Raw genomic sequence first — 25,847 nt, 5'->3', positions numbered from 1 at the left:
AATTTCAAAACAACGCAAAAGAAGATGTGTATCTGATTCCCCATGATTACCACAAAAGGAGCAACGAGATGGAAGTGAAAAATTTCGCCGTTGTAAAGCATCATCAGTTAGCAAACGCCCATGAAGAGCCTTTACTCCAAATTACTTTACCCCAATCTTATGCTCACTATGATTTAAGAAAAAACAAAAACTTATTTTACTGTCAGAATTCTTCAGGAGGAGTGCGGCCATAAATGAGAATCAGATGTGCCTTTTCCTCAGACAGAGCAATGCGCTCAATTTTTTATGCTGCTTGAGAGAATGAAAAAATAAAATCTACTGGGAGAACCCAATGAGAATCAACAATAACATCATTCACATTAACATGAAGTGGAATATAGCCACTTACTCCAACACTAGTAGCAAGAGGCTCACCCAACCAATTATCTTGCAAAAAAAATATCCTCTTACCATCACCAACACTCAAATGCAAAGAATTTAACAACATTGGCCAAACTTTTTTGAGACCCAACCAGACTGGAGATCTCTTGTAAGACTTTATAGGTTAGAAATCATCTTTTAAAAAACGAGCTCTAAACAAAATAGAGGCCGGAGAGAAAGAAGAGATCATCTCTCAACATCTCTTTATTAGAAGAGCACGATTAGCCTCAAATAGATCACGTAACTCCAAGCCTCCTTCCTCTTTAGGTTTACAAGAGTGACGCCAAGCAACAAGAAAGATAACCATTAACAAACAACTGAAAACTTCTGCCTCATGTTGATCTAATTCACTCGTCCAAAAAAAAAATGTTGATCTAGTTCTTGCTTTCTGGTTCTACTTTTCTCATTTTAAACACTTCTAATAGAAATCTAGATGTACTAAAGCCAAAACAACCCAGACAGGTAACAATTGCTTCGTAATCAACTCCCATAATTGAGGATCCATATTCACGACTTTACATTAAAAAGCTCACCGCAAGTTTTCAGACGAGTAATCCAATTAGATACTGACTAGTTGCGTCAGTCCTGCCTGGTTCTTTAATATGCTATAAAAAAAACGAAAAAAAAAACACAATCATATAGAGATGCAAATTTAAACCACATCACGGCATGAACATGAGAATCTAGTATATCAATAGAAAAAGGCTAGGCCTCCGGATTGGCCTAGTATTGACGGCATAAGGCAAAATTTGGAGAACTGACGAGGCTCATGTATTTACAATATCAAAGAATAAGTGGCTTGGGCACTCTGAAAGTCTGATATACCCCGTAATTATGGACAAGACAATGATGTTACCGTTTTCTATCTCACTTATGAACTCGGCATCTGAGTAGGCATCAATGGTTCCCAACTGCTCCCCTGGAAATCATACGCAGGAGCCTGTCTAATGGCATGACTATGGTGTGTACTCTAATCTGTTCAGCCACAACTTTGGCAACCACCTTTAGCATTTTATATGGTCTTCACTTCTCCCCTCTGGACCTTTTTACAAATGTGGAAGTCTGTACACCTGTGATAATTAATCAAATCTCGTCCAAGTAACTACAGCTTTTATGCTTCATAACTTATACGAATCATACAACGATCAAAGTAATATAAACATCTTAGCATAGAAATTTCATGAACATGGTCATTTACTGCAATCAACCAAGGATTTGAAATTGTCCTGACCAGCATACTCTAAACAAATATCCTGACACTGATTATATAATCGTTGAAATGGTATGAATCTCGTTGTTTTCGTTTCAAGAACCTTTTCATTCATAGAATATAGATGAACTGACTGGAACCCATCATATAAATGCATTTAATGCAGAAAGTATAGAGGCAGTTACTAAAAGATAACTTAAAGGAAGATGATATTGAGAAAGCTGTATCAACAGTTATTAAAAGGGATATAAATTTTAGAGCGTCGTGTGATACCTTAATGCTAGATACGTCTTTGACTATATGTGAGATGGCACGTATAACCTAAGATCATGTCATAGGCCGTGTCATCGTAGATAACCCCCGCCCAACAGGGAAAACACCTGGTAAGCCACCTTCTGGTTCTTCAACTTCTAAAGAAGCAGCACAGTATAGGGTGATCAGATAAAAAAGAAAGTACAACACAAAATGATGAGGCAGAAGCAGACATAATAAAAGATAACTTGAAAAAATTAAGCCAGTTTCCAGAAAGACAAAAACGGGCGATACTTTTACAAGGTCTCAAAACCACTCCAACTAGTTTAAGTCAATATATATCCCAAAATCCACTGTATCTTAATGAATTTCACCGTGTATGCAGAGTGAAAAAAGTTCAATGCAGCACATATGTCCTTACCAGTTATTTCATCACCAGCTTGAGCCCCGGCAATTCCAACACACGAGTATAAAGAATTGTCATCTATTCTCAATTGATCATATGCAAAGTATACGTCTTCAATAGCAGCAATTTCATACAAAGTAGTAAGATCTTTGATGCAAGAAATATCCTGAAATAGCACACACTGAGTACCTCAAACTGCAATTACTTACAATGGTTTCAAAGTAAACATTTCAGCAGTGATGAATTGAGTTTACACCAGAATTTTTTTACAAAGGGTAAAACATCTATCCAAGTTTATTTTCTGTGAGTCTAACTGTAGTCTATAAATAAAGTGGAGGGGATGCTTGAGAAATTTCTACTTTACCTTCCTTGGAACAGAAGAAGCTTGCAAGTGAGCTAAAAGCCCAAGCCAGTAGCCATTTGACTTGATCTCAGCTTCATGTCTCATCAGAAGTGTCCGTTTTGCCTACAATTTCAGTATAAACAAGTAGTTAGTGAAGAGGTCATGAGAATATTTATCTTTTTCTTTGTTTCTTTTTTGTTTTTAAAAAACAAAAAAACAAAAACAAAAACAAAAAAACAAAAAAGAAGAAGAAGAAATTGGAAGGGTAAAGCAAAAGAGAAGAAATTAACCCTGTCCAGCTCCCTTTGGGAAATCTTGTTGCTATGCAAACCTCTAAGGACATTCTTGCAGGCATCAACTGCTTTGTGAACCTGATATTACAGGTAAACCTATGAGACTGGAATAACCGAATATAGTTTGGCTCAATATAAATCTAAATAACGCACCTTGCCAGGAGTTGATGTTACAGATATGACATACCATCCGAGATTCAGCCTATCAAAAAGGTTTAACTCGAACGACACATCATATGTCAAGCCAAGCGAATCTCTGACCATAGTAAAGAGTCTGCAACGAGCATGTTACATTACATTACTGACAATAAACGTAAATAAAAGGTAACACTATCACAAACTCAGATAACTAGAGATCGGTGATTCAAATGCAAAATGCATGTTAAGACATTTTATGACACGTAAGGTTGTCTTGATGCGGGACTCATCATAGCCCTCAAATCTAATCACGTAGAGTGTCATCAGACAAAGCGAGCTCAAAAAATCCATTCCTCACCAAACCAAATTTGATTAACAAGCCTCCAATAGTCCTATCTCTCAACCTAAAAGAGCTTTCCAGTCTAACTAAATGGAACAGAAAAATAGAACCTATTACATTAGAAACAGAGGCTTTAAGAGATGAACAAATATCACTGTCTCGGTACTAAACAGAACCTCCAACATTCATGTTCAGATAAAGTTGTGGTTGCTACAAAATGGCTGTAAAGAAATCAGAAAACCTCCCAGGGAAGACTCATAGAGTGGGAAAAAAAGACAATTTTGGTCACTATTACAGAGAAAGCAGATAATGAATACGGAAGAACAAAGACAGATAATTCTGTACTTCCCAGGAAAAGACATACCTGGAATTTATAATCTCAGCTAGGAGCCCCATTGTAATGCCAAAGAAAAGCCGGTGACCACGGAGTTTTCTTTGTAGATCAATTTGACTATGCTGAGTCTCCACAACTAGCTCTTCAGATTTCAGCTGCGCATCTGCAATTTGACAAAATCGAGCTCAAAAAATCCATTCCTCACCACATAAAGTACATCCCAAAAAGATAAAATTTGATATCTAATTCCAATTTCAATGCAACTCACCATCACTAGAAGAGATATCAGTAATAGACTCAAACAGGTCTTTACCGTCAACAGTAAAACCCCAACGATTTGGTGCGGGACCTGCAATATATGCACATGCTCTCTCATCTGTATCTTTCAAGAACACCTGTTTGGAGGCAAAAAAACTGTAAGCATAGGTCCAACATTTATAGACATGTAATCATCAAAACCATTATAAGCATTCAATCATCCAAATAGATCTATTATCTATAACTACTCACTTCTTGAGACTGCAAATCAGAAGATGCTCGAAACACAACCGGATCATACTTCTGCTCAATATCAGAATTTTTTGCTGACTGTACTGTTCCCAAGTAATCAAGAATACACGACTCGATTTCCTCCTCAGTGAAGTCCCCAACAATACTTACCTAAACACATGCATACAGCTTATATGAATGAATGTTTATTATTTGGCAGAAAAAAAAATCAGCAGGTGGGATAAAGCACACCTCCATGTTATTGCCAACAAATTGGTTCATCACTGCATCCTTAACAGATTGCAAAGTTAAATTTTGTAAGGACGATGGTGTAGGTTCTACAAAACGCTCATCCCCATCCAACATTGCCAACATGAGTTTGTGAGCAGTTGAGCGCTCCAAACTTTTGGGGATGGAGCGGTAATACGAAAAATATAATTGTCTTGCTCTATCGAATGCATCATCGAGCCATACACTGTGCTGCAAGTCAGCAACCATTACTGTCAATCATCTGTCCTAGAATTTATACTTTATAATACTTTATAATGCATGCCTATAAATTGGAGATGACTTGTACAAGACATGGACCAAACATGCGGACATAAATAACAAGAAATGAACCCACAAAATCCAAAAGTTAGGACAAAGACTAAAAGTCACCATCGGATTACCTCAAGTACCATGTGAAGCAATTGGAAAGCGGCACGCATCCCATTATCTCTTAAAGTGAAACGGAATTCCATAGAAATAAATTCCTCTGTTGACTCCAATGAGCAATTAATCAAGTGATTCACACAGAACAGTTCTACCTGAGAACAATCATGCATGTATATGTAACGATCTCAAAATGAGCTAAGCGCAGCTACGTATACTTATTTAAAAAATTATTATACAATACCATATAAAATAATCTAAGTATATTCACCAGGTTCTCCTATCATTACTAAGCCATGTCTATTCTTGCAATTACTGTAATCAGTGTAATGTAAGTTGGCTTCAATGAATAATTGAACATCATCAGTACAAGACACATCGAATACTATAGAATACTGGAATTAAAAATAATTTGCGGGGTAGGTTTTCTTTCCCCTATAAGGAACACAAGTTTGCTTCTTGAAGAAAGGAGTTGATCAACATATAACAAAACAAGAAGACACTAAAGCCAAAACCCAAAGGAAAAAAAACTCCTTGACCCAAAACAGTGGGATCAATTGAAGCTGTATGTAAAACATTGTAACACGGCTCACAATAAATAGAATCTCCTATATTGAGCAGCACTATAAAAAAGAATTTACAAAGGGGAATAAGAGAGTAATAGCATACCTGCTCCCTTGAAAAGTTGCCAACACGACCTCCCTCGCTAAGAGTACGTACACCCACAACAACAGAACCTTTTGATTGAGAACTTTCAGTTGCCCGTCCACCCCCAACTATAAGCCTCATCACACCTCCCCGAGCCTCACTTTTTGAAATCTTTGATTAAGTCATAAAAGAAACACATGAATAAGTGTTAGTAGCTATTACTCATATAATATATATATATATATATATATATATAACCGTGGAAGTAAGTGCTGAGGACATCACAGTCAAACCATTAAAGGCTTATGTGCAAAAGAAATGGATAGAGTTTATCTAATCATTCTCTTTCCAGGGGCTTGATTAATTGCTCTCGTTATGATTTCAGCAGCTTGGAAGCTAAGTCTGATTCTATAAGTCTCTAACATTTGTGTTCTTTCAAGTTTCTGCTTTGTGTCTTTTTAAAGTGTTATTTCAGTTTAGAAGTTTTAAGATTTCCTTCAAGAGTCCTAATGAGTCTTTAACACTAGTTTGTCAGTTATATGCTCTAGTATAAGTGCAAGCGCCAAATTACTGTATCATGTTTTATTAATTAAGAGTTATCTTCGTTTCAAAAAAAAAAACAGAGAGAATTATCAGATGCTTCTGAGTTCTCCTGTGATGGGATCGGTGTGAAGCCTTAACTAGGGTGTGTAGCCTAATAAAGGTGAGAAACCTGGGAGTGAATCATAATTCCTAAAATCTGTAAGTGTTTAACTCCTTAAATCTTAAGAGCTTGTAGATCCTAGTTCCTAAGCAGCGAGTTTGCTGCATTGGTAAGCACACAAATTAGAGAAAATATAGCTGGGGCATGGCATCTGAAGTTTTAAATGACAATCAATCTCAGCTACACCACTGCTAATATAGCCCACAATAATGTATGACGTGATGTGATCAAGCTACATCATCCTTCCACATATTCATATAATTCAATCTTCTTATACAGTGATGAGCGCTGAAACTTTATTCAATAGAAGAGAAACTAAAAAACAAGTATACGACCAAGTCCAAGTAAAACATAAGCAAGAGATACCTTGTAGTTTACAGAAATCCCATTTGAAAGACGAGCTCTAGTGATCCCTGTTTCCTTGTCATAAATTCTTGTCATACTTGTTTCTGGACTACAGGTGATGAAGGATGGCATGCGTTCCTGCCTTAAATCCTGTAAATGCGATGAAGATATCAATTCTTTTGGGACCTCAAGCTGCACAAACAAAAACAGAAGACCAGAAAACAATGTAGTCAGGAAGAACTTTCCAGAGATATCCAAACAACGAAGTTAAGGGAGGAAGCAGGCCAAGTTTATAAGGAACAACACCTCTGGCTCAGGTTCGATGTGGTCCTCCAATCCAGCTCTCGTAGCAGCTGTAATCTCATCAGGGGAAATGGTGAACTCAGTTTCATCCTTTCCATCAACATGCACTTTTTTTGGAACACAAGCAACAATTGCTGCAGGAAGGGGTGCTGTAGGCTTTCCAAAATCAGCAACAAATTCCAACACCTTGGCACCAATAGAATTAACCTACACAATTACAAAAAAATTAGAAAAATGAAAAAAAAACAAAATAACTGAAAATTTAATAAATATAAAGTTCAAGGATTAGACAATATTTTGGGACTTCATTTTAAAGAATAAAAAACAATATATTTGCTTCAAAAAATCAACTTAGTTGTTTATCCAATTTTCAGGAGCAAAAAAACAATGAAACTACATTATCCATTACAAGCCTCAGACCCTCTAAATTGCATCATCATCTAAATTGTACAGCCCGGAACATATTATGTGCTCTGTACAATCAAAATACAAACAGTCTACATGTTCTCATATCTGGTTTTTATAATATATATATATGCACACACTTAAATTACAATACCAAGTGACACTAACAAATAATGAATGATTAATTATTACCTCCTCAAGAGTAACAGTTCCAGCAACAGCAACCAGACTGTCATGCCCTTGTCTCTGATCCATTACAGTGTGGCCCAGTGCATCACTCTCCATAATGAAATCCAAATTATCAACTGAAGATACATTATCTATCATAGCCGCTAGATGCTCACTGTCTTTTAATAGAGCATCTATATAACGTGTCAATTCACCCTCAGTAACACCGAACTCTTTCAGCCTTCTAACCTACACAGAACAACAAAGAAAAAAAAATTTAGGGAACACAGTATACACTGTTTACAGCTTGTAGACCAAGACGTCTAAGTGGTCATTCATTATTCTTAGTTTCATAACAGAAAAAAAAAACAAAAGGAAATCAAATATGTTGTTGATTCATTGCTGTGAGATAAGGGGATATATATAAAAATAAGCATAAAAGGTGAAGAGTTATGTTCCATGGTCAAATTTTTTTTTCTTTTTGAGATAAAATGAAGGTTGACTTTGTAAATGTTGCAATATTGTCAAGGTCCCATCTATTGGCAGTACAGAACTTCTCAGTATTGATAGCATGCGTACTACAATAAAAACCCATAAACAAGTTTTTCAATTCCAGAGTAGTGCAAGACAGAAACGCAAACCTCATGAACAGCAACTCTTATTGCAGTTTGCCAGTTCTTGGGTTCAGAAGTTACAGTAAGAGTAGTAACTGTGCATCCTTCCCTTCCAGAGTCACTATGATCCAATTCAATTGAAGTAAATGGTGGATTTGAACTCTGAAATTTTCAAATATTATCTAAGTCAGTGCATGAAGTATCATGAAGATACTCAAATATAGAACATAAAAGGAATCCGGCAAAGTAGCAACTTTTGCCATGGTACAAAACTGAAAATTTGGTGAGTCTAAAAGTGGACCTTGTATCTTGTATTAATTCGGAAATGCAAAGCAGAAAGAAATATTCTCTTCATTAGAACATTTCGCAAATCACCATAAGTTTGAACCCTGTTCACAGGAATCTGCAATAGTTCCACAGTACATGCTTAGAAGACGGTGTGTGGAATACCAGTAAAATTTTGTGATCACAAATCAATAAACATATTAGTTAAGAATTATGTCAGACTGAAAATGCTCAAGATTCAATAGATACACAACTTAATTAGTACATAAGTGGAAAAACTCTACAGTGCCTTGTGCCTTGTACCTTGCAGAACATATTAAATGAGAAATTTTGTATCAATTCATGCTGAAAAATCTGTGGAGGCTTCAAATCCATACTACTTCCAGGCAGAGACCAATTATGCTTCACAGGTGGACGGACAGAGTGCTTTTCCTTTTTAAGGAATTTTGTTTGATCAATGGAATCAGACAATCTTTCAGTGGGAAAGTTTCCAGTCAGGCCAGCTGAAAGCTTCGGGACAAGGAAACTAGCCATTGCACCAAACGCACTAGGCGTAGGAGCAGACCCATTTTCTTGACCAGTTTGTCCAAAGACAGCCTGCAGTAAAAATTAGTCTGTCCATGACTCTAGAAGTGAATCATTAATTACTATCCATGATAAAGGATGAAGTCTTGGATACCTCAATTTGATAAATTGTTTTTGAGATGTTTTCAATGTCCCCAACAATGTATAAGGTTGCATTTGCAGGGAAGTACCATCGCTCATGAAATTTCCGCACTTTATCTACATCCCACTTCTTAATCTGCTCCTCTAATCCAATCGGGAACCTTCTGCTTAGCTTGTTTTCAGAGTGCAGGTGTTGTAATAACTGTGCTCCAGATGAAACCATGCACAAGTTCAGATGATGCTTGGAAGTACAAATTCAATAACAAGTTAATATATAATCAACCTCCCTAGTCCAAACCTGGCAGTCAACGCGATAATCTATTGTATTCATCATCTGTAGTTCTGAAAGTATAGCCCGTCGTTCCTTCTCAACACGAGAAGAAAGGAATTTCGGGTGAAAAGCAATCTGTAGCATGCATGAAGCAGAAGCAAATGAGACCTTAAAACTACAAACCTCCTAATATCTTTTTTTTTCAAAAATATATAAATAATAATATGTAAGGTAAAAATATAAGTTTTAGATCTTCTCAAAAAAAAAATATATAAGTTTTAGATTGAAAGACTAGAATGAGTCCATACTAAGCATGTAGTGCATTCATAACAGACAATTGATCACTATTACCTCATTCAAGGCATCCAGCACATTGGGAAGGAGATCTTCATCAGAATCCTGTAAAGCAACATATTGTTGTCAATATATTTATAAGATACTAGATTGTGATAATCTTAATTACTTTTTTGTTACCTTTCTGGAAAATAAAAAAAAGGCTTTCATTGCAAGAGGTAACCAGAAACAAGAAACAAGAATTTCTAAGTAAGCTACAGGAAATAAAACAGAAGGAACTACAACCGGACTAGAAAATGGAGGAAAGATAGTATTTAATTTAATTTGACCAGAAGCCCACTAGGCAGACAAGGGCCCTTTTCCTTATTATCATGAAAATTTACTTGAAAGGAAAACATTAACACCCTATTACATACACCCAGCTCCGCCAAGCCTCCCTAAAAATTCTCAGCTTCTACCTATCTGCTCCTTTCATGACCTTCACCAATCATGATTATTGATTTTACAATTTCTCCTTTCATATCAAAGTGTACATGACTCTTGGTATTATAAATCTCTCTTCTGTTAAGGACATGATGTTTCAAGTCTTTCTTTCTTTCCAATTTTTTTTTCTTTTCAAAATATTAGAGTCGTTTAACAAGAAAAATTCATAAATTCGCTCATATTAATGAATGTAAGCATTATGTTTAGCCCATCATACCCAGAATGACTAAATATTCCATGTATTAATTAACTTTGGTGTTGACTTAAGTAATATAAAAATATCAGAACTAAATTCAAAAATTAAAAATCATATCCAACCAGTAAGCATAATGTGAAGGGAGAAACCTTTGTACTACTTGGCGAATGAATATGAAACACTGTATGATGGAAATCGGTGTAAGCATTGGATCGAGCCCCTGTCCCAAGAAGTTTCTCGCGTTTCTTACTTCCAAGGAAAGCAACATGTTCAATCATATGTGCAATCCCCTGCTCAACCTCTTCCTCATCAATTGATCCAACATGCACTTCCATGTGTGCTTCAAACCTAAAACTCCAACAAATGTGTTCTTTGTAAAAATATATGTATGAGTTAAAAAAAAAAAACCTAAACAATATCTTTCAACATAATAAGAGAAATATAAGCCAATAAGATGTGCTCTTAGAGAGGCCGAACCTCGTTGGCGGAACTTTATTTGGTAAAATCAGATAGCGCAGCCCATTTTTTAGTTGTCCTCGATACAGCTTTGGATGAGATGGAAGTTCAGAGCTTAGAAATGCCTCTACCTCTGTTTGTTCTACTCCAGAATATACTAAATCTGGCTCCTGTTTCTCAAGAATACCACCTGGCCAGGATGTACTTGCTGCATGTGGCTCATCTGGCCCAACAGTTGCAAATGGAATATGAACATCCTTCACCTAAAAATATATGGATCAGTATAATCAGGAAATGTCTTGAAGCATGACTAGTAGTACAGAGTACAGTAATGTTTCTAATTAAAACCTTAAAAATATATCAATATATGTATATGGTCAAATAAAAAATGGGAAACACAAGGCATTTAGTATTCACATTATATTGTATCAAGGGAGTCTAAATAAACCATTTCCAATCAACCTACAACATCTGTGTGAAAGAAAAGCGACAAGGAAAAACCATATAATGTAAGAGAATATAATTTAGGTCAATCAGTGAGCAACATTTCAAAAAATTGCAACAATTCCTGTGGTGAATATTTCTACAGCCCAGAGGAAGAGAAATTAGAGCCAATCCATTCCAAACTGTACAAAGATGTTGGATTTGAAAAATTCCAATAGAAGTAAAGTTGGGTTTATCACTTACAAAAGCCTTCTCAAGTTTACGGTTGGATAAACTGAAAGAAGTTCTGTCAGGAAAGGCACTTGGTGTGGACATCCTGAGGCGATGACGGCTTCTATTTTGCCAGGAAGAGCATCTACTTTTGCAAAAGGAGCTAGAAATGCTGTTATACTTTTGTGGAAAAGATGCTCCAATCAAAGGCTCTCCAAATATGGAGATACGCTGTTCCCAACTACTACTCTTCTTTCTTAGTAAACTTGATCTACCGGGACCAACATCAAGCAGACTTCTTTCATCCACAAAAATGCCCAGAAAATAATGAAATTTCTCAGTCATACCAATGGTATTATATAATAGAAAATTAACAATTAAGTGATACACATTATTACATAGCACAAAGTAATTATTAAATTTCCATAAATGGGTTGTGCGCTATATTCAAGTCAACACAACACTGCAGGCTAGGAATATGAACTTATTTGATTTGCAATATATACGAGTTAAGTTATGTTCAAGTTTTAGTCAATTTCATTTTCTTATTTAAAATACAAATATTTTTATGATTGAAATCATCTATAAGTATACATAGTTACTTGTCTAATTAGTCAAGGGCTAACCAAATCAGCAGGGATAAAATAATCCATTAGGTTCAAAACTAGTGGCATAGAACAAAATACCTGGTCTGAGAAGAAAAGAGGGGTAGACGAGAGCCGCGAATGGAGACCACAGAATTCTTCGCCCGCCTTCTTGAATAACCATCATCTCTGCATATTTTCGACGACGGAATGATTTGGGGAACACTTCCCACCAAAGAACTTATCGCTGCCATGCTGTCCACAGACGTATTAAAACATCAAGTATTAGCGACCTACAAAGTCTGCTACTTACAACGAATAGGGATATATCATTTCGTAGTCTTTCGAAGAAGAAATTTACTAATAAAAATATAAAAAGTTCTATTTTCCAATATTGACAAAAAGAATATGATAAATCTTTGCATACAAAGTCTCAAAATTCATAGAATCACTAAACTGCGGTTTCGGGCTTTCGGCATCGTAACTTAGCAATGAAGAACACAGAGTAATATGGAAGTAGTGATTGAACACAGAATCATCAACTCCCCTGATTCCGTTCAAAGTCCAAAAGATTCAATAGATTACAGAATTCAACTAAACTATCAATTCAACTAAGATTTAGACGAAGAAACAAACAATACAACGCCAAGAACTAAGGCATCATCTAATTCATATATTCATCACTGAGGATTGAATTGATGTAAAATAAGTAACAAGAATCCAAAAAATTAATTACGTCTAATAAAGCAGGGTTTAAACCCTAAAAATTTTCCCCCAATTTGTTATCGAAATTCGAAATAGATATACTTACGCTATGATGAGAACAGAAGCAGGCAGTGATGGCGGACTTGTACGGAGATTGAGAAGAAGAATAGGGAAGAGGTAGCGCTACAGCGTTGGTTATACTAACGACCGACCTCTTTCACTCATAACGTTTTTATTTCTTTTTTTTTTTTATCTTTCCTTTTTTCTTTCTTCCCATTTGTATATTTTCTTGGCCGACCCAAACCCGGAGTCATGGCGCGGCTATATAATTAGCACGCTGACGCTTTGCCCATGATATGTGTTTGACGCAACTGTGGTTTATAAAAAAATAGCAAATTATACATAAAATTGTTCCGGAAAAATTACTATTCTACTCTTATGTGTGTCTGAGCCTAATAGGTTTCCTGTTAGGAGATAGATTAGTATCTCCGTAATAGATTATGACTTCGAATCCTACGGGATTGTGGTTTTATAATGCCTATATATAGGCCCCCATATCATTCAATAATACACAATTATATCATCCTGAAACACGTTATCAGCACGTTGCTCTAAAACCCTGAATTTTTAGAGCCCTAGAAATTTTTTTATCTTCTCCGCCGCCGACCGCCGTCGTCTCCGGCCTCCGGCATCTTCCCGTCGGCGTAAGAATGGAGAGGAATAAATCTGTCAGATTTCATTGACAATAGCTTTTTCAAGCTTAGACAGTAGTTTTGTTAGCCTGCAGACATAGCTTTGCTTGTCTGCAGCAGTAGCTATAAGCAACTCAAGATTCTTTGAATCATGGGTTCGGTTTTGCTGTCTCCTCGGTTTTGACATGATCGTTTTTTGGTCATTTTGAACAAGATATGATGATTTGAGTTTTTTGAAATTCACATTATCATCTATTTTTCATGTTCACGAAGCGATTGGAGGACCACCTCACCCGTGCTCCACACGGTGAGGTCGTGCCTATCCGTGCCATGCACGGTGAGGCCGAGTCTGCCCTTCTCGGCGGCTCCATGGCACTTAGGCCATCGGTGACGGCATCCCATCCTTTACAGGAGCTTGTGATGTCTCCCGTGTTTTCTAATGCCTCCATGGTAATCTCTAATGCCCATCGCTCATTTTGCAAAGCTTGTTCTTTTGCTAGATTTCAAGGAAGTCCTTATTTGCTAAGGCTCCAACCGAGAACATTCCATTCTTACGAAATATTTAAGGTGACATTAGTGGACCCTATCCAACCGAATGCGGACATTTTTCGGTATTTTTATGGTATAGGTTAAGAGCACCGACGCGTTGGTCACACGTCGCTTTGCTTTCCACAAGAAACGCTGCATTCACTAAAGTTTTTAGCTATGATCATCATCCTAAGGGCTCACCACCCTTCCCATGCTCTCAAATCTATTTGATTGGATACCATTGGAGAGTTCACCTCCACGACTTTGATGATTTCATTGTGCATATCTACTGGGATCGTCGTTGAACATATTATTCCTCATGTTCATTCACTGTACGATCTAGCAGAGCTCGGACTTGGTTATGGGTACTAACCTGCCGATTTTTGCATGGGGTTATGTAATGATGTTGCATGCAACGACACTTATTCGTTTCAGACCCACAACTTGCCAAGCGTTTAGTGCGTACCAGATGGTTACTGGATACGATTCCAATATTCTTTTCATTAAACGCCTATTTAGTTGAAGTTGTTTATGTACCTCTATTGTAGTTATCTCAATGGGTCTACTTGAAACGATTAAGTATTCTGGTTGGTTATGATTTATGAATCACCAACACTTGTCCGCTATTTCCAATCTATAACCGTTGATCTCTATCTTGCGATATTAGCAGACGGTCACTTTGATGAGACATACTTCCCGTCGTTAGGGGGAGATATGGAATGCTCTCATTCCGGTTTTAACGCCAGGAATTGACGTGGTGTGGCACTATGTCTCATTAAGATCCCGTACTACTCAAAGTGAGCAAATGTGCAACGCATTATCTACCTCCAAAAAGTCAAAAATTTGATGCTCAATGACTTTACCGATATTGCGAAAGTGACGAGATCGCACATAAATGCTGTAATGTGCCGGTAAGGTTGGAACTCTCAGAATATGAGAGAATTTCATATGACCTGGTCCTAGCACCGTTGGCACCATCCCTGACAGTGGGAAGGAAGCCGGCGATGGCACCATCGTACGCTGTGGTGTTGTCGGCGCCCGTAGTATTGCACCACAAAACAAGGGCGGCAAACGCAAAGATGGACTAGTAAGGGTCATAGCTTCGGTCTTGGCTCCTGCCTAGATGAGGGGGAGACCATTATTCTCTGGAATCAAAACCATAAAGAAGCGAGATGCGTAGGCACAAGTATTTCGCCCATCATCAAGAGATATTCTCTAAACATGTGTATCAACTAAGTTTTTGTGGGACGCTACAGACTCCTTTTGTTGATGTTAGAGAAGAATAGAAATCTCACAAATTGATCATATACAGCGCGCGCGTGTATTTAATGGATTGATCTCCCATGATTGATGATGTATTCGCTTATGCTCTTATTCTGTTGTAAAGCATCAACGATGAGCAACTTGACCGAAGTGGAAAGAATCAATACATGCTGAACTAGACTTGTTATGTTGGTCGTTGTTCGTAAGTGTAATGAGAAAGATGAAGTCATGCGATATATGCAGGACTTATGGTGCGAAGATTGTCTCATTATCCTAGTATTGACTACGATGCGTTATATTCTCTCGTTATGGACATAATTGCTTTCCGCTACTTGATCAGTAGTAGTGTCCATGAAAACTGATTTGCAGCATATGATAGTGGTCATAGAATATCTGTAAAGGGATCTTGACGCAGATATGAGAGTGCCCGAGGGACTTTAAATGTCTCCAGACCACGGAGAGCTTATGTAATCAGATTGCGACGTTCGAGAGAACGTACTACAATCGGTTGCAAGAACTCATACCCATATGTGTTCATATGAAGCTAATTCTTGATTCTCTATTCCGTCTAAGTATAGATGATGAAGAGATTCAATGAGCTATACATTCATACATGTTAGTGTTGTTGGGACACTATTGCTTTCATTATGACGTGATTAACTATGCGCCTATGCATTGTCATTGGACTTGCATTGCTTCTTTGACATGGGTTTAGTTCTACACTTAGTGAACCAACATAAATCCTATCCACACCAACGCCGCCAGCAGCTCCAGCAACATCAACGTACGCCTTGGTGTAGCAGTCGACACTGGTAGCATAGAGGATGCGTACGGTTCCGTTGTGGACCAAAATCAGTCCTTCATTGGTCCATTAACCCATTCTTTTGTGAAAGACACATTGAATGTGACAAATCAGAATCTGTCCAGTTTCGTAGGTCAACTTCAACGATACTACAAGACAGCTTGCTCGATGAAATATGGTGAAATTGGTACCGTTGGAAAGGTCTGTGTGTCTACTTTCCAGGGACACCAACCATTCGTTCATAGCTATCATATTGAGTGAGTTATGGCCGTTTTAGCAAAGTAGGACAGTTCTGTCCGGAAATTTGCAAGTCAGTCAACTTCGACAGAGCATTGTGAATTGCTCCGATCGGATGAGGTTGTGAACCTTATGTCACTGGAAAGCCACGGGTGTCTACTTTCCAGAACATTTTACGGTTTGCTGATATCTATTTTGACGAAGAAGTTATGGCCGTTTAAGTGAGTGAAGGTCATTCTATCCGAGAATCTGATTTTCATTGCAAACTCTTGTTTTGAGTTGTTATGCAATCTTGTTTCCTAAGATCTAAGTTTGGCTAATTATAGCATGGATGATCTAAGGATGTGCGGCTAGATTCATGATTAATCATTAGCCCAAGACTACGTTTGAGAAGCATGTAATGAACGTTGTATACATTGTTCTTTGTACAACTTGATTATGGCACTAATCAGGGGGAGTTATTTCGTAGACTTCAGGGGGAGTCTAGCTCACATGATGCTATCAAATGTAGATGGTGCGTTGTGCTCTTTTTCCCTTCGATCAAGCTTTTGTTTTTACCCAAGAGGTTTTTATTTTGCTTGACAAGGTTTTTACCGAGGCAACGATGTGTGCACCATGTAACCTAGGCATGCGACACAAGGGGGAGTGTTCCGGGAAAATTATTATTCTACTCTTATGTGTGTCTTAGCCTAATAGGTTTCCTGTTAGGAGATAGAATAGTATCTCCGTAATAGATTAGGACTCTGAATCCTACGGGATTGTGGTTTTGTAATGCTTATATATAGGCCCTCATATCATTCAATAATACACAATTATTTCATCCTGAAACAAAAACTAATTTATAATTCATATTTTTTAAGGACACCTAAATATTGTTTCCCACATAAAAACCATTTTGTTATAAAAGGAGTTTCATTTTAGGCAATAAAATGAAAAGAAATTTACAGACTGCTACTAGAGTTCTAAAGACACTAAAACATTCTCTCTTCCTTGTTTAGGTCTCCGGCGAGACCCTGACGACTTTCGGCCGGCTCTAGGAAACTCTTAAGTGACTAACAGATTCTGGAGATGTCAAAAAGATAGTCACAAGAGCACCAAAAGGTACTATCGCCAACAGTACGTAAAAGTTACTACGATGAGATTTCCAGTAACCTCCAACGAGGTCTCATAAGCTACTATTGAGCCACACAAAAGCTATTGTGTCTGTCTACCAAAGTTACTATCAATGAGAAATAAAGCTATTACCAAGCTGTTACTACTACCGTGCTAAGACTATTATCATTGTCATCAAAAGTGATTTCCAATAGCAAACATAGCTTATATCATACAAAGTTATAGCTACTATCATCATCACTATCAATGTCAAACAAAGTGACTACCAACAACAACAAAAGACAGTGGCACAAGCAACAAAAGATACTATAGTGACTTTCTTAACGATGTGCTGAAAATATACTATCTCAACGTTAAAAAGCTACATCAATGAATTGAAACGATACTATTAGTCTATTACAACGTTGAAAAAATAATATTTTCAATGAATTGAAAAGATACTAATAGAGACCTAAATATCTAGTGTCAATACAAACAAAGGCTACCACACCTTCAGCCAAAATTTGTTGCCAATATAGATAAAAGGTACTACACCGAGTAAAACAAAAGCTACTTGTCACAAACAACTCTTTTATCTCACAAAGCTACTACACAAGTAACCGAAATCTACTACACCAGTGTAAAAAAGATACCGATTAGTAACAATAGCTACTACACTAGTCACGAAAATCTACTACACAAGTGAAAAAAAGCTACTACATCCGAAATAGAAAGCTACAGTGTCGCATTGAGATCTGAGAAACGTAGGAAGAGGAGAAGGAGGAGGTGAAGACTTTGTATGCTCTAACAGTCAATCCCACTTGTCAAGGCTAAAATCATCGACATCTTCATCAATTGTGATTTGTCGACGACGTTAAATTCTGATTTGTCGACGACGTCAAATTCGGATTTATCTCTACCTAGCACTGTCACCGACTGATGACGCCAACCCTCATCGGGTTGTAGTAGAAGTAGAGACAGAACTGGAGGTAGGGGAAAGTGGCGGTGATAACCTGGCGGAGGAGGAGATCAGAGCATGTGTGTCACCGTCAATGTTGAGGTTTCGTCATCGGCATCCATGATCTTGAAGTCCTTGTCGCCGGAGGAGAAGGAGCGGTTGTCGAACTTAGGGGCGGCATGGATCTTGCTAGTGACATTACAAAGTGTCAGCCCATTGTCAACGCAATCGTTGTCTACATTGCTGACGAGCGTGAAGGTGTGAACAAGAAGAAGAGTTGCAGTTGGTGACTCGAGGATGATCGACGTCGGTGAGAGAGAGAGATAGAGAGAGAGAGAGAGAGATCAAATTTGATTTGGGAGAGATGAGGGTATTTTAGGTACTGCAATGGTTACGATCCGAGTCTTTTTGTCGCATTTAATTCTATTTAAGCCTAAGTACGATTTCTACTGTAATCTGAATTTTAAGTTTTTTGGCGTTGGTTAGAATACGGAAATTCTGTTTGAACTCGTAAACTTTGGGTTAGTCGTAAACAAAGCTTATCGGAGTAAAACCGATTCAGACAATTACTATTTCCGTGAGGGTTGATATATATATATATATATATATATATATATATATATAATATATTTTCGGAGAAAGAAAGAGAAAGGAAAGAAAAAAGAAGAAGAAAGGATATGCAGATTTTCGCCCGAGCTTGACCTCAGCAGATTCAACCCACCGCACCGCCACCATCTAGCTATACTAAACCGGCACACCTGTCTTGATCAGAAGCGGATTCGACGCTCGTCATTTTTGGGTTAGTGGCCAACCCTATCGTGCCACGGAGCAGTGTCACTTAGAAGCTCTGCCACCGTCATATCGCTCTTTTGGTCAGAATTTCTTCCTCCGGCCACCCTAGCCCGAATTCCTTAGGGGGGTTTTGCTTGTCTCAGTCCCATCAATATTCCCACAAAAGGAATTAAACCAAATCAAAGTGTAAGTGCTCGAGTCAAAAAATTCTAATCCTAGGGTTTGTGAATAGTGCCAATTTTGTGTTCTTCGTAAATTGAATTGTTTAGGCTGACAATTGGATGTTGATGTAGTTGAGAAATTTGTTAGAAATTTTGTTTAGGTTGTGGTGGTGAAATTTGGTAGCTATTGGTGGTGGTAGGAGTACTAGGGGCAGCCAGCCACCACTACCGGGGGTGCCAGGGGCGGCTGCCGCTGTACTAGAGGCATTTTCGATGGTGTTTTAAATCGTTTGATGGTCGAGAATGGTGTAGGAAATTTTTTAGGAAGATTTGTTGGGTAGATTATGCAATTATATCCCCAAATTAATTGATTAAGGAGTTGAGTTCTCGATTTGTTAATTAGGGAACTCTCAATTTTATTATCTTAGATTATTTTGGAAAGTGTATGTACAGAAATCGTTGGTGAAGTTGAAAGATTTTTTGTTGCACTTAGAATGATTTTGGGTGTGTGAGGACGTTTATGTTTCCTTGTTAATTATCCCGAGTCAGAGCCGGCCCTGGTGCGGTCAAGGTGGTGCGGCCGCACAAGGCCCTCCGGCCGGTAAGGGCCCAAAATTTTATTTTTGGTATAAAATATATAAAATGTTTGTATATATATATATATTTAACATTACCCAGCTATTACAATGTTAACAGTTGACGGGGTGGTTACTACGTGTTTTGATATTTAGCACAGTGAGAGGTCGTGGCTTTGAGGCCAGGCTCTGCTAGTTTTTTTATTTTTTTTTTCTTTCTACTCATTCCTTATTTACTGGGTTTTCCATTTTTTTTCTTCAATAAAACCTATTCAGTTTCCCCTTATCTCTCCCAGTCTAAAATCCTTCCTTTCAGTTTTTTTAAATCCTTCCTTTTATAACTAATTTGTAATTGTTAATTTTTCCTTATTGTACTAGTTACGATTTGGATCTTCCCAAAATTGCTTCAATTTCCATTTATTCTTTAAAATGCAAGAAGATAGTTAATTTTTCCTTATTGAACTAGTTAAGCTTTGGATTACCATAAATCTTACTTAATTACATTTACATGTTAAAATATATGCAAGTTACGTTTACATGAAGCATAAATGCAATTTTCTTTATAACATTAATTATATTATTATTTATTTTTTTATAAATATAAAGAGTCCGATTTTATTTCGCACCGGACCCTCTAATACTTTGGGTCGGCCCTGTCCCGAGTTATAGAATTTAATCCTAGAGATGCCTCTTAAATAGGATGTTTGGAGACTCGAGTTGGGGAGACTTCGGACCGGCCCCCGGCATAATAAGTTACTGTGAGTAGACATTTATTTTTTAAGAAAATGCATGCATGTTTATTTTGGTGCCATTAATTCCTTGGAAAATATTTGTTGTTGAGATTTTAAATGTTGAGTTGGAAATGAGATTTCTGGGAGTCATATTTATTCTATATAGTTGGGAACCGCATTTGATATTATATTAGGTTATTTTCTTCTTCTCAACTAAGTCCTATCAACCCGGTTATTCTTTTGGAATCAATGAGGTATAGACAAAATATATATTTGGAATGGGACTTCCGGATTTTCATGATACAATATTTTTATGCCATACATTAAGATGATGGTGTTGCTAGCATGTACATTGTAATACCCCGATAATTTTCAAAGTAATTAAATCATAAATAAATATGTGCATATATGTACAATTAGTATTGAGATGAGAGGTGAAATTAAAACTTCCCCTATAATGTCAATTAGCTATTTGGATGTATGTGATAATGGGGTACTGCACATATACCCTCGAACTATATTGAATTGAATAGATAAGGCAAAATTGCCAAAATACACCTCAAATTTGGCTGAAATTGTCAATTTGCACCCCGAACTTGTATTTGAGTCAATTTACCTCCTAAACTTGGTAAAAATTGCCGATTTACTCCCCGAACTTGTATTTGAGTCAATTTACCTCCTAAATTTGGTAAAAATTACCGATTTGCACCCCATCCATTAACTTTAACTGTTTATATCCAATTTTGCATCATATGTCATGCACATGAGGGGTAATGTTGTCATTTTCTATTTATATTTTTCTTAAAAACAAATAAAAATATTCTTTAAAATAAGGATTATTTTGTTAATCAAATTATTTATTTACATTTTTTTCTATATACTAAACCCTATTTTGAATTATATATTCAACATACCCACCAATTCAAATATAGTGTGTTGTGTATAAATATATTTTTATATGTACACATTGTTGGAGGAGAAACAAAATGAGAATTAATAACGACGTAATAGAACAGAACGTAATCATTTATTGATTGATAATGAGGCCAATATATAGGCATTACATAACCACAATCTCGTAGGATTCAGAGTCCTAATCTATTACAGAGATGCGAATCTATCTCTAACATGAAACCTAATAAGACTAAGACACACACAATGGTAGAATAGTAATTCTCTCGGAACACACATTGATTTTGAATTTTCAATGTATTTATTTATTTATATTTTTCTAATATCTTTTAACATACCATATCACATAAAATAATAAATATATAAATCAATAACATGTTTCGAAAAAACAAACATTGTAGCAAGTGTTCCTCTTAAGTAATTTTATTAATTTATTTCATTATTAAATATGAATAAATATATAATGACAATACTGCCCCTTAAATGCATGACATGTGACTTAAAATTGGATTGAAAACATTAAATTTAACGGATAGGGTACAAATCGGTAATTTTTACCAAGTTTAGGAGGTAAATTGACTCAAATGCAAGTTCAGTGTATAAATCGGCAATTTTTACCAATTTTAGGAGGTAAATTGACTCAAATGCAAGTTCGAGGTGCAAATTGAAAATTAAGACCAAGTTTGAGGTGCAAATCGGCATGTTTTATGTTGGTTTCATCTAGACCATTCGATATTTTAAACCGACGATTTGATTCAAGATTATAAAAGGTTTGAGTTAGAATGAGAAGAAAAAGAGAGAGAGGGGATATGAACGGAACCAGACCTCAGTGTCGAGCGGTACTAAAACAACGAGGCGCGACACATCCTCTGTCCTCCGGCCAGGCCTTGGGGGCAAATTGGTGGCGTTCATAACCTCTTTTCCTTCTCTATCAATTTGTGGTGGTGACGGGATGCAATGAGAATCAAAAAGATGAAAGAATATTCCGGATTAGTTTGATGAGGGGCTCCTGGAGAGCCTGGCCATTAATACGCCAACCAACATGTGGGGTTTTGTTCGAGTTTGGCATTGGGCATTTTTGGCGAGTTGTATCACTCCTTCCTATTGATTCTAATTTCAAGCTGCAATATAAGGCTTCTCTGGTAAGAACTCTTGTAGGTACTTTTGGGTTTTGTGGTTGATAAGTTGAGTGATTTTGATGATTACAGTTATGATAGAATTGGGGGCGGTTATGATTAGGGAAATAAGGATGTGAGTTTAGTTTGGTTATAGATGGAATTAAAAAAAGTATTACCGCTTGATTAGAAAAGGGTAGTTCATTAGCGAGGGAGGTTATTGTAAAACTTCCTTTGGGATGATCCCCGCAAGACTTACCTCCGAATTTATGGCGGGTTCTATCAAAATGGTATCAGAGCTACTCTATCGTGTGGTGTGAGTGTGCCGATGAAGACGTCAGACTCCTGAGAGAGGTGAATTGTAATATCACTCATCGGCCAACGGAGAGGGGGTGATGTGTCTTATATGTACCTGCCCACCTTCATCTAGCACGAGGCCTTTTGAGGGCTCACTGGCTTTGATAAGTTCGAAACTCCGAAGTTAAGCTTGCTTGGCCAAGAGCAATCCCAGGATAGGTGACCTATTGAAAAGTTACTCGTGAGCTCCCAGAAACAAAACCATGAGGGTATTTGGGAGAGCGCTCAGAGCGGACAATATCGTGTTACGGCGGAGCCGGTCGTGGGATGTGACAATTTAGTATCAGAGTCACTCTGCCATGTGGTGCAAGTGTGCCGAGAAGGATGTCAGACTCCTGAGAGGGGTGGATTGTAATATCCCACATCGGCCAACGGAAGAGGGATGTGCCTTCTATGTATATGCCCACCTCCATCTAACACGAGGCCTTTTGGGGGCTTACTGGCTTCGATGAGTTGGGAACTCTGAAGTTAAGCTTGCTTGGCCCAGAGCAATCCCAAGATAGGTGATCTACTTGGAAGTTGCTCGTGAGCTCCTAGAAACAAAACCTGAGGGCCTATGGGAGAGCGCCCAAAGCAGATAATATCGTGTTAGGGCAGAACCGGTCCCAGGATGTGACAATTTGGTCGGGGACATCCGATAAAATTGGAACAATACAAAGAAGATTAGCATGGCCCATGCGCAAGGATGACACGCAAAAATCTAGAATTGGTATGAGAGCCTGGTTCACCCTTCGGATCAAGTTGCTTTCTAGTTTGTGTTTTAGGAGTACTAGGTGATTTCAAATCGATGATTGATAGCTTTCATTGTTTTTTGTTCAATCGGAGTTTGAGCGATTGGGTGTTGGATACCTGCATGCGAGTTTGGAGTTGAGCTATATCGGTATGAATGATTTAGCTATATTTTGGTTTGTTGAAATGGGGTCTTGACTTTAAAATCTGAATTCAATCTATCAATTATCTATCTTGGTTTATATCTTGCCACTAATACTTTTGTCCTTCTGCAGAAAGATTATTGTTTTTATGATTTCAAGCTATAATATAAGGCTTTTCCGGTAAGAACTCTTGAAAGTACTTTCGGGTTTTGTGATTGATAAGTTGACTGATTTTGATGATTACAGTTATGATGGAATTGAGGAATGTTATGATTATGGAAATAAGGATGTGAGTATTGTTTGGTTATAGATGAAAAAAAAAATATTACCGCTTGATTAGAAAAAAGGTTGTTCATTAAAAAGTGATGTGATACTAAAATTTTCGTAAAAGTTCCTTTGGGATGATCCTCGCAGGACTTACCTAAGAATTTGGAGTGGGTTCTGTCAAATGGTATCAGAGGCACTCTGCCATGTGGTGCGAGTGTCCTGACGAGGACGTCGAACTCTTGAGAGTGGTGGATTATAATATCCACTTCGGCCAACGGAGAGGGAGTGATATGTCTACCTTCATCTAACACGAGGCCTTTTAGGGGCTCACTGGCTTCGATGAGTTGGGAACTCCAAAGTTAAGCTTGCTTGGCCCAGAACAATCATAGGATGGTTGAGCTACTGGGAAGTTGCTCGTGAGCTCCAAGAAACAAAACCGTGAGGGCCTCTGGTAGAGCGCCTAAAATGGACAATATTGTGTTATGGCGGAGTAGTTCCCAGGATGTGATAATTTGGTATCAGATCTACCTTGCCGTGTGGTGCGAGTGTGCTGACGAAGACGTCGGACTCCTAACAGGGGTAGATGGTAATATCCCACATCAACCAACAGAGAGGGGTGATGTGTATTATATGTACATGCTCACCTGCATCTAACACGAGGCATTTTGGGACTCACTGGCTTCGATGAGTTGGGAATTCCGAAGTTAAGCTTGGTTGGTCCAAAGCAATCCTATGATAGGTGACCTACTGGGAAGTTGCTTGTGATCTCCCAGAAACAAAACCCTAGGCCTCTAGGAGAGTATCTAAAGCAGACAATATCGTGTTACGGCGGAGCCGGTCCTGGGATGTGACAATTTGGTATCAGAGCTACTCTGCCGTGTGGTGCGAGTGTGCCGACGAGGACGTCAAACTCTTTAGAGGGGTGGATTGTAATATCTCACATCGGCCAACATAGAGGGGGTGATGTGTAGCTAAGATTGTTTGGCCAAGAGCAATCCCAAGATGGGTGACCTATTGGGAAGTTACTCATGTCGTGAGGGCCTAATTGATTCTACCCTTGTATAGAGCACTTTGGGAGAGTGCCAAAAGCGGATAATATCGTGTTATGGCGGAGCCGGTCCCGGGATGTGACAATTTAGTATCAAAGTCACTCTGCCATGTGGTGCAAGTGTGCCGACAAGGACGTCGAACTCCTGAGAGGGGTCGATTGTAATATCCGACATCAGCCAACGGAGGAGTGATGTGTCTTATATGTACATGCCCACCTCCATCTAACACGAGGCCTTTTAGGGGCTTATTGGCTTCAATGATTTGGGAACTCTGAAGTTAAGCTTGCTTGGCCCACAACAATCCCAAGATAGGTGACCTACTAGGAAGTTCCTCGTGAGCTCCTAGAAACAAGGTGAGGGCCTCTGGGAGAGCGCCCAAAGAAAACAATATCGTATTAGGATGGAGCTGGTCTCGGGATGTGACAATTGGGTCGGGGACATCCGATAAAATTGGAATGATACATAGAAGATTAGCATGACCCATGCGCAAGAATGACACACATAAATCTAGAATTGGTATGAGAGCCTGGTTCACCCCTCGGATCAGGTTGCTTTCTAGTTTGTGTTTTGAGAGTACTGGGTGATTTCAAATCGATGATTGATAGCTTTCGTTGTTTTTGATTCAATGTGAGTTTGGGCAATTGGGTGTTGGATACTTGCATGCGAGTCTAGATTTGAGCTATATCGATATGAATGATTTAGCTATATTTTGGTTTGCTGAAATGGGGTGTTGACTTTAGAATTTGATTTCAACCTATCAATTATCTATCTTGGTTTATTATCTT

At 37.9% G+C, this 25,847-nt stretch overlaps 1 protein-coding gene and 2 pseudogenes across 1 annotated transcript; 2 read left to right on the top strand and 1 right to left on the bottom strand.

Moving 5' to 3' along the window:
• Nucleotides 1-1,090: 1,090 nt before the first annotated feature.
• On the bottom strand, nucleotides 1,091-12,894 carry LOC126786585 (stromal processing peptidase, chloroplastic-like). The gene is made up of 26 exons (XM_050512443.1): nucleotides 12,766-12,894; nucleotides 12,057-12,209; nucleotides 11,404-11,668; nucleotides 10,738-10,979; nucleotides 10,410-10,608; nucleotides 9,639-9,686; nucleotides 9,315-9,422; nucleotides 9,030-9,218; nucleotides 8,654-8,947; nucleotides 8,367-8,468; nucleotides 8,093-8,227; nucleotides 7,476-7,700; nucleotides 6,882-7,085; nucleotides 6,597-6,767; nucleotides 5,549-5,698; nucleotides 4,897-5,034; nucleotides 4,478-4,705; nucleotides 4,247-4,396; nucleotides 4,005-4,131; nucleotides 3,767-3,899; nucleotides 3,078-3,198; nucleotides 2,922-3,002; nucleotides 2,653-2,754; nucleotides 2,304-2,454; nucleotides 1,904-2,040; nucleotides 1,091-1,490 (listed from the first exon to the last, which is right to left on the bottom strand). The coding sequence occupies exons 2-25, from the start codon at nucleotides 12,206-12,208 to the stop codon at nucleotides 1,958-1,960; spliced, it is 3,798 nt and encodes a 1,265-aa protein (XP_050368400.1). The 5' UTR covers nucleotide 12,209; nucleotides 12,766-12,894; the 3' UTR covers nucleotides 1,091-1,490; nucleotides 1,904-1,957.
• A 10,592-nt stretch (nucleotides 12,895-23,486) lies between these two features.
• LOC126805325 (uncharacterized) lies at nucleotides 23,487-23,595 on the top strand (annotated as a pseudogene).
• A 1,886-nt stretch (nucleotides 23,596-25,481) lies between these two features.
• Nucleotides 25,482-25,590, top strand: LOC126805327 (uncharacterized; annotated as a pseudogene).
• The last annotated feature ends 257 nt before the right edge of the window (nucleotides 25,591-25,847 follow it).

The sequence above is a fragment of the Argentina anserina genome, chromosome 1 (genome assembly GCF_933775445.1).
Source record: "Argentina anserina chromosome 1, drPotAnse1.1, whole genome shotgun sequence".
Taxonomy (NCBI): domain Eukaryota; kingdom Viridiplantae; phylum Streptophyta; class Magnoliopsida; order Rosales; family Rosaceae; genus Argentina; species Argentina anserina.
This window is presented reverse-complemented; position numbering and strand designations above follow the sequence as displayed.